Source organism: Eriocheir sinensis, chromosome 11 (assembly GCF_024679095.1).
Source record: "Eriocheir sinensis breed Jianghai 21 chromosome 11, ASM2467909v1, whole genome shotgun sequence".
Classification (NCBI taxonomy): Eukaryota; Metazoa; Arthropoda; class Malacostraca; order Decapoda; family Varunidae; genus Eriocheir; species Eriocheir sinensis.
Window position 1 is genome coordinate 938,431 of NC_066519.1, and position 12,500 is coordinate 950,930.

The 12,500-nt window shown below is 47.0% G+C and overlaps 1 protein-coding gene across 3 annotated transcripts in view; it reads left to right on the forward strand.

The window, feature by feature from the left end:
* The window catches only part of LOC126996730 (uncharacterized), a 135,717-nt gene that overhangs the window by 67,848 nt on the left and 55,369 nt on the right, over nt 1-12,500 (forward strand). The window contains exon 2 of one of the 3 annotated variants that reach the window (XM_050857491.1): nt 3,049-3,300. In XM_050857491.1, the coding sequence (XP_050713448.1) occupies nt 3,049-3,300 (252 nt within the window). Of the gene's footprint in view, nt 1-3,048; nt 3,343-12,500 lie in introns of all 3 variants that reach the window. The other 2 variants (XM_050857493.1, XM_050857492.1) reach the window with 2 other exon arrangements.

A 12,500-nucleotide genomic window follows, 5' to 3' on the forward strand; every position in this document is an offset into this window, starting at 1 on the left:
CCCTCCCTCCTCTCTGCCTTCATTCCTCCCTTCCTTCATTCATTCATTATTTCATTCATTCCCTCCCTCCTCTCTGCCTTCATTCCTCCCTTCCTCACTTCCCTTATTCTTTCATACCTATCAACCTTCATTCCTTCCATCTTCCTATCCTCTCTTTCTTTCTTCCTTCCTATATAAAGTCCTTCCCTACCCTTCCTATGTATTCCTTCCTTCCTTCCTTCATACCTGCCAACCTAGATTCCTTTCTTGCTACCTTCCTTCCTTCCTTCATTCATTCATTCATTTTCCTCCTTCATTCCTTCCTAGAACCCGACTCTTCTTCGTCCTCCTCCTCCTCCTCATAGCCCGCAGAGGGAGGAGGAAACAGTCACTATACCTCTCCCTTCCTCCCTTACCCCCCTCCTTCCCCTCCCTCCTGTCCCCCAACATTCCTCTTCCCCTCCCTCCTGTCCCCAACATTCCTCTTCCCCTCCCTCCTGGCCCCCAACCTCCATCTTCCCCTCCCGCCTTTCCCCAACATTCCTCTTCCCCTCCCTCCTGTCCCCCAACATTCCTCTTCCCCTCCCTCCTGTCCCCCAACATTCCTCTTCCCCTCCCTCCTGTCCCCCAACATTCCTCTTCCCCTCCCAACATTCCTCTTCCCCTCCCTCCTGTCCCCCAACATTCCTCTTCCCCTCCCACCTGTCCCCAACATTCCTCTTCCCTCCTCCTGTCCCCAACATTCCTCTTCCCTCCCTCCTGTCCCCAACATTCCTCTTCCCCTCCCTCCTGTCCCCCAACATTCCTCTTCCCTCCCTCCTGTCCCCAACATTCCTCTTCCCCGCCCTCCTGTCCCCAACATTCCTCTTCCCCTCCCTCCTTTCCCCAACATTCCTCTTCCCCTCCCTCCTGTCCCCCAACATTCCTCTTCCCCTCCCTCCTGTCCCCCAACATTCCTCTTCCCCTCCCTCCTGTCCCCCAACATTCCTCTTCCCCTCCCTCCTGTCCCCCAACATTCCTCTTCCCCTCCCTCCTGTCCCCCAGCATTCCCTTCCCTCCCTCCTGTCCCCCAACATTCCTCTTCCCCTCCCTCCTGTCCCCAACATTCCTCTTCCCTCCTGCTGTCCCCAACACTCCTCTTCCCTCCCTCCTGTCCCCCAACATTCCTCTTCCCCTCCCTCCTGTCCCCAACATTCCTCTTCCCTCCCTCCTGTCCCCAACATTCCTCTTCCCTCCCTCCTGTCCCCAACATTCTCTTCCCTCCCTCCTGTCCCCAACATTCCTCTTCCCCTCCCTCCTGTCCCCAACATTCCTCTTCCCTCCCTCCTGTCCCCAACATTCCTCTTCCCTCCCTCCTGTCCCCCAACATTCCTTTTCCCTCCCTCCTGTCCCCCAACATTCCTCTTCCTCTCCCTCCTGTCCCCAACATTCCTCTTCCCCTCCCTCCTGTCCCCCAACATTCCTCTTCCCTCCCTCCTGTCCCCAACATTCCTCTTCCTCCCTCCTCACTCTTCCTTCCGCCTCTCTTCTCCTAATGCTGTCAGATACATTTTTTGTCTTATCTTTTGTCTTTATCTTTTCTGATTAAACGTAATGATTTTGTTCGTATTTTTCAAACTATTATCATTGTTATTGTTATTGTTGTTATTATTATTATTATTATTATTATTATTATTATTATTATTATTATTATTATTATTATTTTTGTTCTTGTTGTTGTTGTTATTATTATTGTAATCATAGTAGTATTAGTAGTAGTAGTAGTAGTAGTAGTAGTAGTAGTAGTAGTAGTAGTAGTAGTAGTAGTAAGAGTAGTAGTAGTAGTAGTAGTAGTAGTAGTACTAGTAGTAGTAGTAGTAGTAGTAGTAGTAGTAGTAGTAGTAGTAGTAATTATATTATTATTATCATTAGTAGTAGTAGTAGTAGTAGTAGTAGTAGTAGTAGTAGTAGTAGTAGTAGTAGTAGTAGTAGTAAGAGTAGTAGTAAGAGTAGTAGTAGTAGTAGTAGTAGTAGTAGTAGTAGTAGTAGTAGTAGTAGTAGTAGTAGTAGTAGTAGTAGTAGTAGTAGTAGTAGTAGTAGTGGTACTAGTAGTAGTAGTAGTAGTAGAAGTAACGTATAATGTATGAATTCTAAACATCCAGTTCTATTCCTTTGTTTCACCGTCTCGTGAGTCTAAACATATAATAAAGACTTTCCCATTGCCTGTCATTTTCCTCCTGCTTGTCATTCTTCTTCCCTCCCACTTCTTCCTCTCCCAATTGCCCTGTTCATCATCCTCCCCTCCGTCCTCTTCCGCCTCCTCCCGCCCCGCCCCATTACTATAAGGCTGCAAATCAAGGGGAGGAAACAATGGACACACTTGAAAAAAGGAGCACAACGCTGCCTCCTAAGCCGCACTTAGGTAATACGCACACCCCTTCGTAGCACATACACCCATACATACACACCTACATCGCTAACTGAAGGGAACACAGTCTTCCGCTAGGTGTCGGGCCGCCCTGGACCACCATCTGCCTTCGTCACTTCACCTCCTCGCACGGTCTTTGCCTCTCAGAGCTTTATTAGTAATTCGCAACACAATGAAATTACTGCCCACAAGGAAATCATTGTGCACCCTCAGGGCGCTGGTGGTGGGCGTGCACGGTGCTCATGCTGCCAGACTTCTGGTACGCGGTGGCGTTCGCCCGCACGCTGGCGAAGGCGGTGCAGGAGTGGCAGGACTCCGGCCCCCACAACACACTCTTGGGCAGGGCACGGGAGCACCTCGCCGCCGCCGGGTGGCTCGCCGCTCCACGGGACCCCCTCGTGGAGTGCGGCCTCCCCAGCGGCGGTGGGTGGAAACAGCTGCTGCAGCTGATGCTGCACACAGAGGCAAGTCTGACCTGCATGGAGAGGCAGGTACTGCTGGCCCAGGAGGAGCACTTGGCCTTCAGGGCCACCGTCCTGCTGGCCGTGGCATGCTTTACTCTCACGGTCAGCCTGCTGGGCTGGACCTGGGCGCGGCACAAACTCGTGCGGCGCAGCGAACACCGGAAGGACGACGACCTGTTCCCCGGTGGTGAGGGCGAGGCGCCGAGCTACGAAGACGCCGCGGCTAAACAAAGTGACGGAGCAGAAGAGGCCAGCGAGTGTGCCGGCCAGGGCCAGGCCGAGGCGCCGAGCTACGAAGACGCCGCGGCTAAACAAAGTGACGGAGCAGAAGAGGCCAGCGAGTGTGCCGGCCAGGGCCAGGCCGAGGCGCCGAGCTACGAAGACGCCGCGGCTAAACAAAGTGACGGAGCAGAAGAGGCCAGCGAGTGTGCCGGCCAGGGCCAGGCCGAGGTGGCGTGGAAAGAAGAAATCTCTGCTCAGAAGGAAGATGAGGTGTCCTCCTCCACAACAGAAGGAAGTCATCCCCAACAGGAGAAACAGAAATTCCACCCCGCAGGAGGCTGCCGGCCTGGAGGCTCTTGCTGAGCAGGATGAGGCTGTTCCTCAGCAATAGGAGGCTTTTCCTCAGCAAGAGGCTGTTCCTCAGCAAGAGGAGGCTGTTCCTCAGCAAGAGGAGGCTGTTCCTCAGCAAGAGGAGGCTGTTCCTCAAGAGGAGGCTGTTCCTCAGCAAAGGAGGCTGTTCCTCAGCAAGAGGAGGCTGTTCCTCAGCAAGAGGAGGCTGTTCCTCAGCAAGAGGAGGCTGTTCCTCAGCAAGAGGAGGGTGTTCCTCAGCAAAGGAGGCTGTTCCTCAGCAAGAGGAGGCTGTTCCTCAGCAAGAGGCTGTTCCTCAGCAAGAGGAGGCTGTTCCTCAGCAAAAGGAGGCTGTTCCTCAGCAGAGGAGGCTGTTCCTCAGCAAGAGGAGGCTGTTCCTCAGCAAGAGGAGGCTGTTCCTCAGCAAGAGGCTGTTCCTCAGCAAGAGGAGGCTGTTCCTCAGCAAGAGGAGGCAGCCCAACAGGTAACGCCGCTGCCGCTGCCGCGCCTGCGCAGCCCCGACCGGCGGGACATCCTGGGCAGGCGCTGGCTGTCTGATGACGTCATGGACCTGGCCCAGGAGCTGCTGCAGCGCCAGTTCCCGAACACTGGCGGCCTGTACGCCTGCGGCGCAGCCTTCACCCTGCCGCCCCTGCAGCCCGGCAACGCGGCGCTCTTCCTGCAGGTGGTGAACCGGTCCACGCCGATGAGCCTCGCCTCCATGGCGGACTACGGCCGCGCGGGGGGCAGCCACTGGCTGCTGCTGTCCTCGTATGGCGCGGGGCGGCCCGGCCAGCTGGCGGTATATGACTCTCTCTTCGACACGCTCTCGCCCTCCACAGCCGCCCTGGTGCGGCAGCTGCAGGAGCTGCACGCCCCGCCGCCAGGGGTCGTCGTGCGGCCCGTGCAGCGCCAGCGGGACGGCTACAGCTGCGGCCTCTTCGCCCTGGCCTTCGCCTTCAGCATCGCCCACGGCCAAGACCCGTGCCGCCTGCGCTACGTGCGGGCCCGCATGGCGAGCCACCTGCTATCGTGTCTGGAGCGCGGCACTGTGACGCCCTTCCCCAGCGAGCCAAAGGGGACACTTGGCTAAACACCTTAACTTTCTTAGGACAACAAGGAAGGATGGTTACTCTCAGGAAGGATGATTACTCTCAGGAATGATGTTTACTCTCAAGGAATGATGTTTACTCTCAGGAATGATGTTTACTCTCAAGGAATGATGTTTACTCTCAGGAATGATGTTTACTCTCAAGGAATGATGTTTACTCTCAGGAATGATGTTTACTCTCAAGGAATGATGTTTGCTCTCTTTTCTCACCGTGGTATTCTAATGTCTTTCATAATCTAACCTCACACAACCTAACCCAGCCCCGTTCATTACATATTTAGTTTATAATCTGCACTAACTACTCATATTTTGACACTTCAATCAATTTATCATGCACCATAATATTACAGCACACACACACACACACACACACACACACACACACACTACAGTTTGCTCATGCTTACAAATACATACACAAACATACACTTACATACCTACCAGTGTTGGGCACTTGTGGTACTTTTTGCGGTACTGCGGTACTACCGCACTACTAAACCGTTACCGCAGTACCACAGTACCGCAGAGGATTGCCAAAAGTACCGGAGTACCGGTACCGCGTTCAAATTTCCTGCGGTACTTTTCGCGGCACCGGCAAACACTTTAAAGAAAAATAATGACAATAATTAATGAATAAATAAATATGTAAATATAAATAAACAATACCACAGTTTGAGGGGGCCGGGGAGGGCACCTGACCCACCAGACAGACAGACAGACAGTCGGGCATACGCACAGACACCGTGGGAAAGAGGGGAGGCACTTTCACTGAAAAGGATAGGTACATATTTTTTTTTTTTACAGCTAAGGAGACACTTCAAGGGCGTAAAGAAAAATAAATAAAAAAGCCTGCTACTTACTGCTCCTCAATAGAGGTCAAAGGAGTGTCCAAAAAGAGAGGTCAATTTCGGGAGGAGAGGTGTCCTGATACCCTCTTCTTGAAAGAGTTCAAGTCGAAGGCAGGAGGAAATACAGATGAAGGAAGATTGTTCCAGAGTTTACCAGCGTGAAGGATGAAAGAGTGAAGATGCTGGTTGACTCTTGCATAAGGGGTTTGGATAGTATAGGGATGAGCATGAGTAGAAAGTCGTGTGCAGCGGGGCCGCGGGAGGGGGGGAGGCATCCAGTTAGCAAGTTCAGAAGAGCAGTCAGCATGAAAATATCAATAGAAGATAGAAAGAGAGGCAACATGACGGCAGAATTTGAGGTAAAAGACTGTCAGTAAGAGGAGGAGAGCTGATGAGACGAAGAGCCTTAAACTCCACTCAGTCCAGGAGAGCTGTGTGTGTGGAGCCCCCCCACACGTGAGATGCATACTCCACACGAGGGCGGACAAGGCCCCTGTAAATGGATAGCAACTGTGCGGGGGAGAAGAACTGGCGGAGACGGTAGAGAACGCCCAGCCTCGAGGAAGCTGATTTAGTAAGAGAAGACATGAAGTTTCCAGTTGAGATTTTGAGTTAAGGATAGACCGAGGATGTTTAGTGTTGAAGAAGGTGACAGCTGAGTGTTGTCAAAGAATAGGGGATAGTTGTTTGGAAGATTGTGTCAGGGGGATAGGTCTAGAAACTGTGTTTTTGAGGCGTTGAAGGACACCAGGTTCTTCTTGTCCCAATCGGAAATCATAGTAGGCTCTGAGGCTAAGCGTTCTGCAGCCTCCAGCCTTGAATCGTTTATATAGTTTATATAGTTCCTGTTGGGTGGGTCTTCTATTAAAGGAGTTAAGTAATGCAGAGTAGAGTCATTGGCATAAAATGAATAGGACAGTTCGTTTCGGAAAGAAGATCATCATTGAACAACAGAGAGTGAGTGATAGGACAGAACCTGCGGAACACCAATATTAATAGGTTTAGGGAAGAACAGTGACCGTCTACCACAGCAGAAATAGAACGGTCAGAGAGGAAACTGAGATAAAGGTACAGAGAAGGAGAGAAACCGTAGGTGGGTAGTTTGGAAAGCAAAGATTTATGCCAAACCCTATCAAAGGCTTTTGATATGTCCAGCGCAATAGCAAAGCTTTCACCGAAACGGCTAAGAGAGGATGACCAAGAGTCAGTTAGGAAGGCAAGGAGATCATCAGTAGAACGCGCCTTGAGGAACCCATACTGGCAATCCGATTGAAGATCTGAAATGGAAAGGTTCTTTTGAATCTTCAGGTTAATGATTGATTCAAAAGCTTTAGATAGATGTAAAAGTATAGCTATAGAACGGTAGTTTGAGGGATTGGAACGGTCACCCTTCTTAGGCATACTTTAAGTCATACTTCCAGCAGGAAGAAAAGGTAGATGTTGACAGGCAGAGGCGAAAGAGTTTGGCCATATATATATATATATATATATATATATATATATATATATATATATATATATATATATATATATATATATATATATATATATATATATATACATATATCTGACCGTTCTATTTCTGCTGTGGTAGACAGTCACTGTTCTTCCCTTAAACCTATTAACAGTGGTGTCCCGCAGGGTTCTGTCCTATCTCCCATTCTCTTTCTGTTGTTCATTAATGATCTTCTTCCCAAAACGAACTGTCCTATCCATTCTTACGCCGATGACTCCACTCTGCATTACTCAACTTACTTTAATAGAAGACCCACCCTACAGGAACTAAACGATTCCAGGCTGGAGGCTGCAGAACGCTGAGCCTCAGACCTTACTATTATTTCCGATTGGGGCAAGACGAACCTGGTGTCCTTCAACGCCTCAAAAACACAGTTTCTAGACCCATCCACTTGACACAATCTTCCAAACAACTATCCCCTATTCTTCGAAAACACTCAGCTATCACCTTCTTCAATACAAAACATCCTCGGTCTATCCGTATTCTCCTGGATTATTTCTTTTCCTCCATCCCTCACCATATTTCTGCAAGCAGTAGTTTATGTTACCGTATATATTATATATAAGTTTTATTTTCATACATCAAATAGTTTTTGAGATATTAGGTGTTGCCATATGGCAACGCTAGGAAACTGTAATAAACGGTATAGTTTGCTCATCACCTCTTTTATTATTTTTTTTTAATTACATAACTACACATAACATAATTTTTTATCATAGTAAAATATCATTATTATCTCAAAATGTTTTCCTCTTTATAACAAATTTTAACAGAGCTTTGATAAATGTGAAAAATAAAAAAAAAGCAAAAATTAAATCTTGCAAAAATAAATTTTCCTTCGTTTTTTTTTCAGGTATTGCTCACTAGACCTATAAAGTTGAACAAAGCAAATTGAAATTATTGTGAAAATTCTTGATGTTGAAATTAGGGAAGCAATATTTTGTGAATAAAATCATGTACCAAACTATGTTCATGTGTGGTATGAAGCAAAACAGTCCACACAAAGCCCCACATTACACTTTTTACATTCCGTGCGACCAATTGATTTGCAACTGTCTCCTGCACATCTCCTTTTTTTGTTATCTGGAACTTTTTGAACAAAATGATCTTTTCCATCATATCTCATGTCATGTGTCCCTGGGAGGTTGAGGGATTTTCTCCCCGGTGCTTTCGGAAGACATTGATATCTTAGCAAGTACGACATTGCAATTTCCCTTCGGAATTCTCTTTGAGTAATACTAGATCCTTTTTTACGATAAAGCAACCATGCATTCTGAAGAGAAACATCAAGTAGCCATGTGAAGATGCTCCACCACCATTTTTTGCCCCTTATTCCAATGCGATAGGCATTCACATTTTGGTTCATTAGATCCGTTCCTCCCATGTTCCTATTGTACGCTTGAATAACATGTGGTATCTGTATTGTCTTCTTTTAGCCTCAGCTTTACTCCATCTTTGACACTTTCCTATTGGCTGTTCCATTTACAGTAGATGCAACAGTTACTGTTGCATTATCTTTCCACCGTGTTAGCAAAATGTTCTCGTTATCAATCTTACAAGTAACAGTTATGTTAAAGCCTCTTTCCTTTTTGTCAACCATATTTGTGTTCATGAGTGTACAGTCTCCTCCCCAACCTGTTTGATCTTACTGTACCGGTTCCACCGTAGCCACTCTTTCGGAGTTCAGCTAGGAGAGGAAGTGTTGTGAATAGGTTGTCAAAGAAAAGTGATAGGGAAGATTTTTTACCATCACTATATTGACCAATGAGATGCAATACTGTAGAGGCGCATTTCCCAAAGAAGATTCTACCTGTGGATTGCCGTTAAAAGTTTTGCCTTGATACAAATCAAAAGCAATAAGATAACCGTAATCAGTATTTTGGCACCACACCTTGTATCCAAACCGAATAGGCTTATTACGTATTGCTTGTTTGCATCCATGTTGCCAAAATACTCAATCATGGCTTCATCGTGAGATATGTTTTGGGTTGGGATGAAATGAGCATGAATTTCTTTTGCAGAGATGTTATTAGCGGACGAAGCTTTGAATATTTGTCTGTTTTGTCAGTTCATTGTTTGGAAGAAAGTGCAGGCACTTCATAATCACATCGAATCTGTCTCTACGCATTGCTTCACACACTGCTTTGTTGCGCATGTCAGGACTTGACGACCAATACAAAGCTTTACTAGGTAGTATATTATAGCCTGACACAATGAGAATGGCAATAAATACTCTCAATTCCTTAGATGTTATCTTTGCATCCGTCCAGTTGTTTGACAAACAGTAAAGCCTAGACTGTTCAACAATGTAATCTATGAGATCATCATCAAAGAATAACTCAAAGAGCATGACAGGTGTGGAAGTCTCTGTATTTTCTATAATCACTTTCAGGAAAAAATGGTAGGCCTCTAAGAAACTCCTCACTGTTAGTCCATTTTGCTTTTTGTTTTCCCTTGCCTCTGCCACCTTTCCCTCTCTTTTTAGCTGGAGGAGCTACATCCTCTTCATCACTAGTTTCTTCATCAAAATTTCCATGCCTATATTCTGCAGGTGCTAGTAGTTGATTGCCACTCAAGTTTTCCGGTCCTCTGTGTTTTTCATCTTCTTCGTCACCTGAATCTTTATCCGTCAGCTCCTGTACGTCAGGAGGCTCGATGAATACATCTCCTCCCTGATTTTCTTGGCACAGAATATCCAAAACCTAATTGAGATTCAAACTCTTTCCTCTGTAATGAGAAGAAACAAATAGATATGATACCATAAAGTCGATATGAATTCTCCGAGGAACTCCTAGCGTTGCCATATGGCAACGCTGTTTTGCAGGAGATAAAAAAATAATATACTCATATCTGAGATCTCTAATATACCAATATGCAAGCCTAATTCATCACAGAATATTATGCAATAACTAAGGCTTAAAAATGAAAAGTGCATAATTGCTTACCGATGATGTGAAGTCATCTTTGAAGTTATAGCCTACTGGTAAAAATATCGGAGCTCTTCAAAACGCCCAAACAATATGACCGTTGGAGGTAGACTGACACTGCTCATGCTGAAGCCAGAGGAAGTCTTGATGAACAAGACAAATCATGTTGGCTTCTGTTTTCTTTCCTCAATAGTCTCTGATACTTGTTTGAGCGAGTGCGACTTAAGTGTTGCCACATGGCAACGCTAGGAGAAAATGGTAACTCAAAATCTCAACTGGAAACTTCATATCTCTTCTCTTACTAAATCCGCTTCCTCGAGGCTGGGCGTTCTGTACCGTCTCCGCCAGTTTTTCTCCCCCGCACAGATGTTTTCCATTTATAGGGGCCTTGTCCGCCCTCGTATGTAGTATACATCTCACGTGTGGGGGCTCCACTCACACAGCTCTCCTGGACAGAGTGGAGTCTAAAGCCCCGTTCACACTGTGCCGACTCTGGGCCACGACAACCCAGCGACTTCTGCATTTGATATGTCGGCTCCCACGCTCCAAGAGTTTTTGGGGGCGTCTTGGTGTCGGCTACCATGATTGCTACAGCTGTCGGCTACCATGATTGCTACAGCTGTCGGCTACCATGATTGCCGACTGTCTGGGACATTCGACCAACTAGTTGGTAGAATGTCTGCGACATGCTGCCAACTAGTCTCAACACGAGTCTCAACGGTCAATTTTTGAAATGGCGCAATGTCTACGACAACCACGAATCTGCCGACCGATTGGCCGACAGTCGCAGACAGTCTTGACGACAGTCTTCCAGATTGTGTCAACTGGTTGGCCGACTAGCTGGCCGACAGTTGCCAAGGAGTTGGCCGACGGTCTTCCTGACGGTCTTCGCGACTGTCTTGGCAACTGTCTTGGCGGCAGCCTTGCCGTTCCTTAAAATACGGAATCACTCTGTATTCGAGAATGAAATGTATCGTTTCGTTTTGAACCAATACGGAACGGAATTTGTACTGTACGGTATTTTGTTATCTGAATGGTCAAACAGATAAAATTCAGTATCTTAAAATTGTAGTGAGCGCATTTTTCGGTTAATCACAAAACCAGCCAGAGAGAGAGAGAGAGAGAGAGAGAGAGAGAGAGAGAGAGAGAGAGAGAGAGAGAGAGAGAGAGACACGAATGACTGGACCCACAACGATTACGATAAAGCCGGGCAAACGACATGACTGCGAGAGACACCAAGTTTCACATAGCATTGCAGGACTCAACCCACACACGGTCGGGTACGGTAATTTAGGAGCATGATATTATCGTACTGCTAATCCGTATATATCGATGCCTCAGTTCGCCCGTTTGAAAAGCCTCTCCAAATCAGCTTTATTTCACACTCTATCTTTTTGTATATTTAATTTTGTAAGGTGGTAGTCTGACCCTTCTTCTGTACCGTGAGCGTGAAGGAACACTCATGAGAACCCGATCAACCTCCTTCTCGGCCCTTTGGAAACAGTGTGTGAGGGGTGGAGGCGTCTGGGAGTACCGCCCTCAGAGTTTACAATGGGTGTTAGTGGACAAGGTTTGCGTTATTATCAGAAGGTAACGGGGTGAATTTCCCTGTAATCGAAGAAGGTACACACACACACACACACACACACACACACACACACACAAATATATATAGGTTTGGTGAACGTGGTGTGTGTTCCGTATAAACAGTCGCCCCGTGATGTGTGTGTGTGTGTGTGTGTGTGTGTGTGTGTGTTGGACGCCGATATGTTTGGGTATATGGTCCTCCCCAAGCTGATACGTCTCCGGGCTTAGCATAGAGTTCATTTTTATTTACTTTATCTATTTTTATATCCGTTCGTAAAGACGTTAACCTAAATTGTTTTGTGGATGAATATTTGAGAAAGATACGAAAACGCGCGCATGCATACCCACCCACACTCACTCACTCACTCACTCACCTCACACACACTCACTCACTCATTCATTCATTCATTCACTCACTCACTCACTCACTCACACACACACACTCACTCATTCACTCACTCACTCATCCATTCATTCACTCACTCACTCATTCACTCACTCACTCACTCATTCATTCATTCACTCACTCACTCACTCACACACACTCACTCATTCACTCACTCACTCATTCATTCATTCACTCACTCACTCATTCACTCACTCACTCATTCATACATTCACTCACTCACACACACTCACTAACTCATTCATTCATTCACTCACTCACTCGCACTCACTCACTCACCCACTCAATCATTTATTCACTCACCACCACACTCACTAACTCATTCATTCATTCATTCATCCACCCACCACTCACCACACACACACACACTCACTCACACACTCACACACACACACACACACACTCAATCACTCACTCACTCATTCACTCACTCATTCACTCCACCACACCACTCACCACCACACACACTCACCACTCACCACCACCACCACTCAATCAATCATTCATCCACCACCACTCACCACCACTCCACCACCATTCATTCATTCACCACTCACTCACTCACCATTCATTCATTCATTCATCCCACCACACTCACTCACTCACACTCACTCATCCATTCATTCACCTCCACCCACCACTCACCACTCACCACACACCCTCACCCACTCACCTCCACCACACA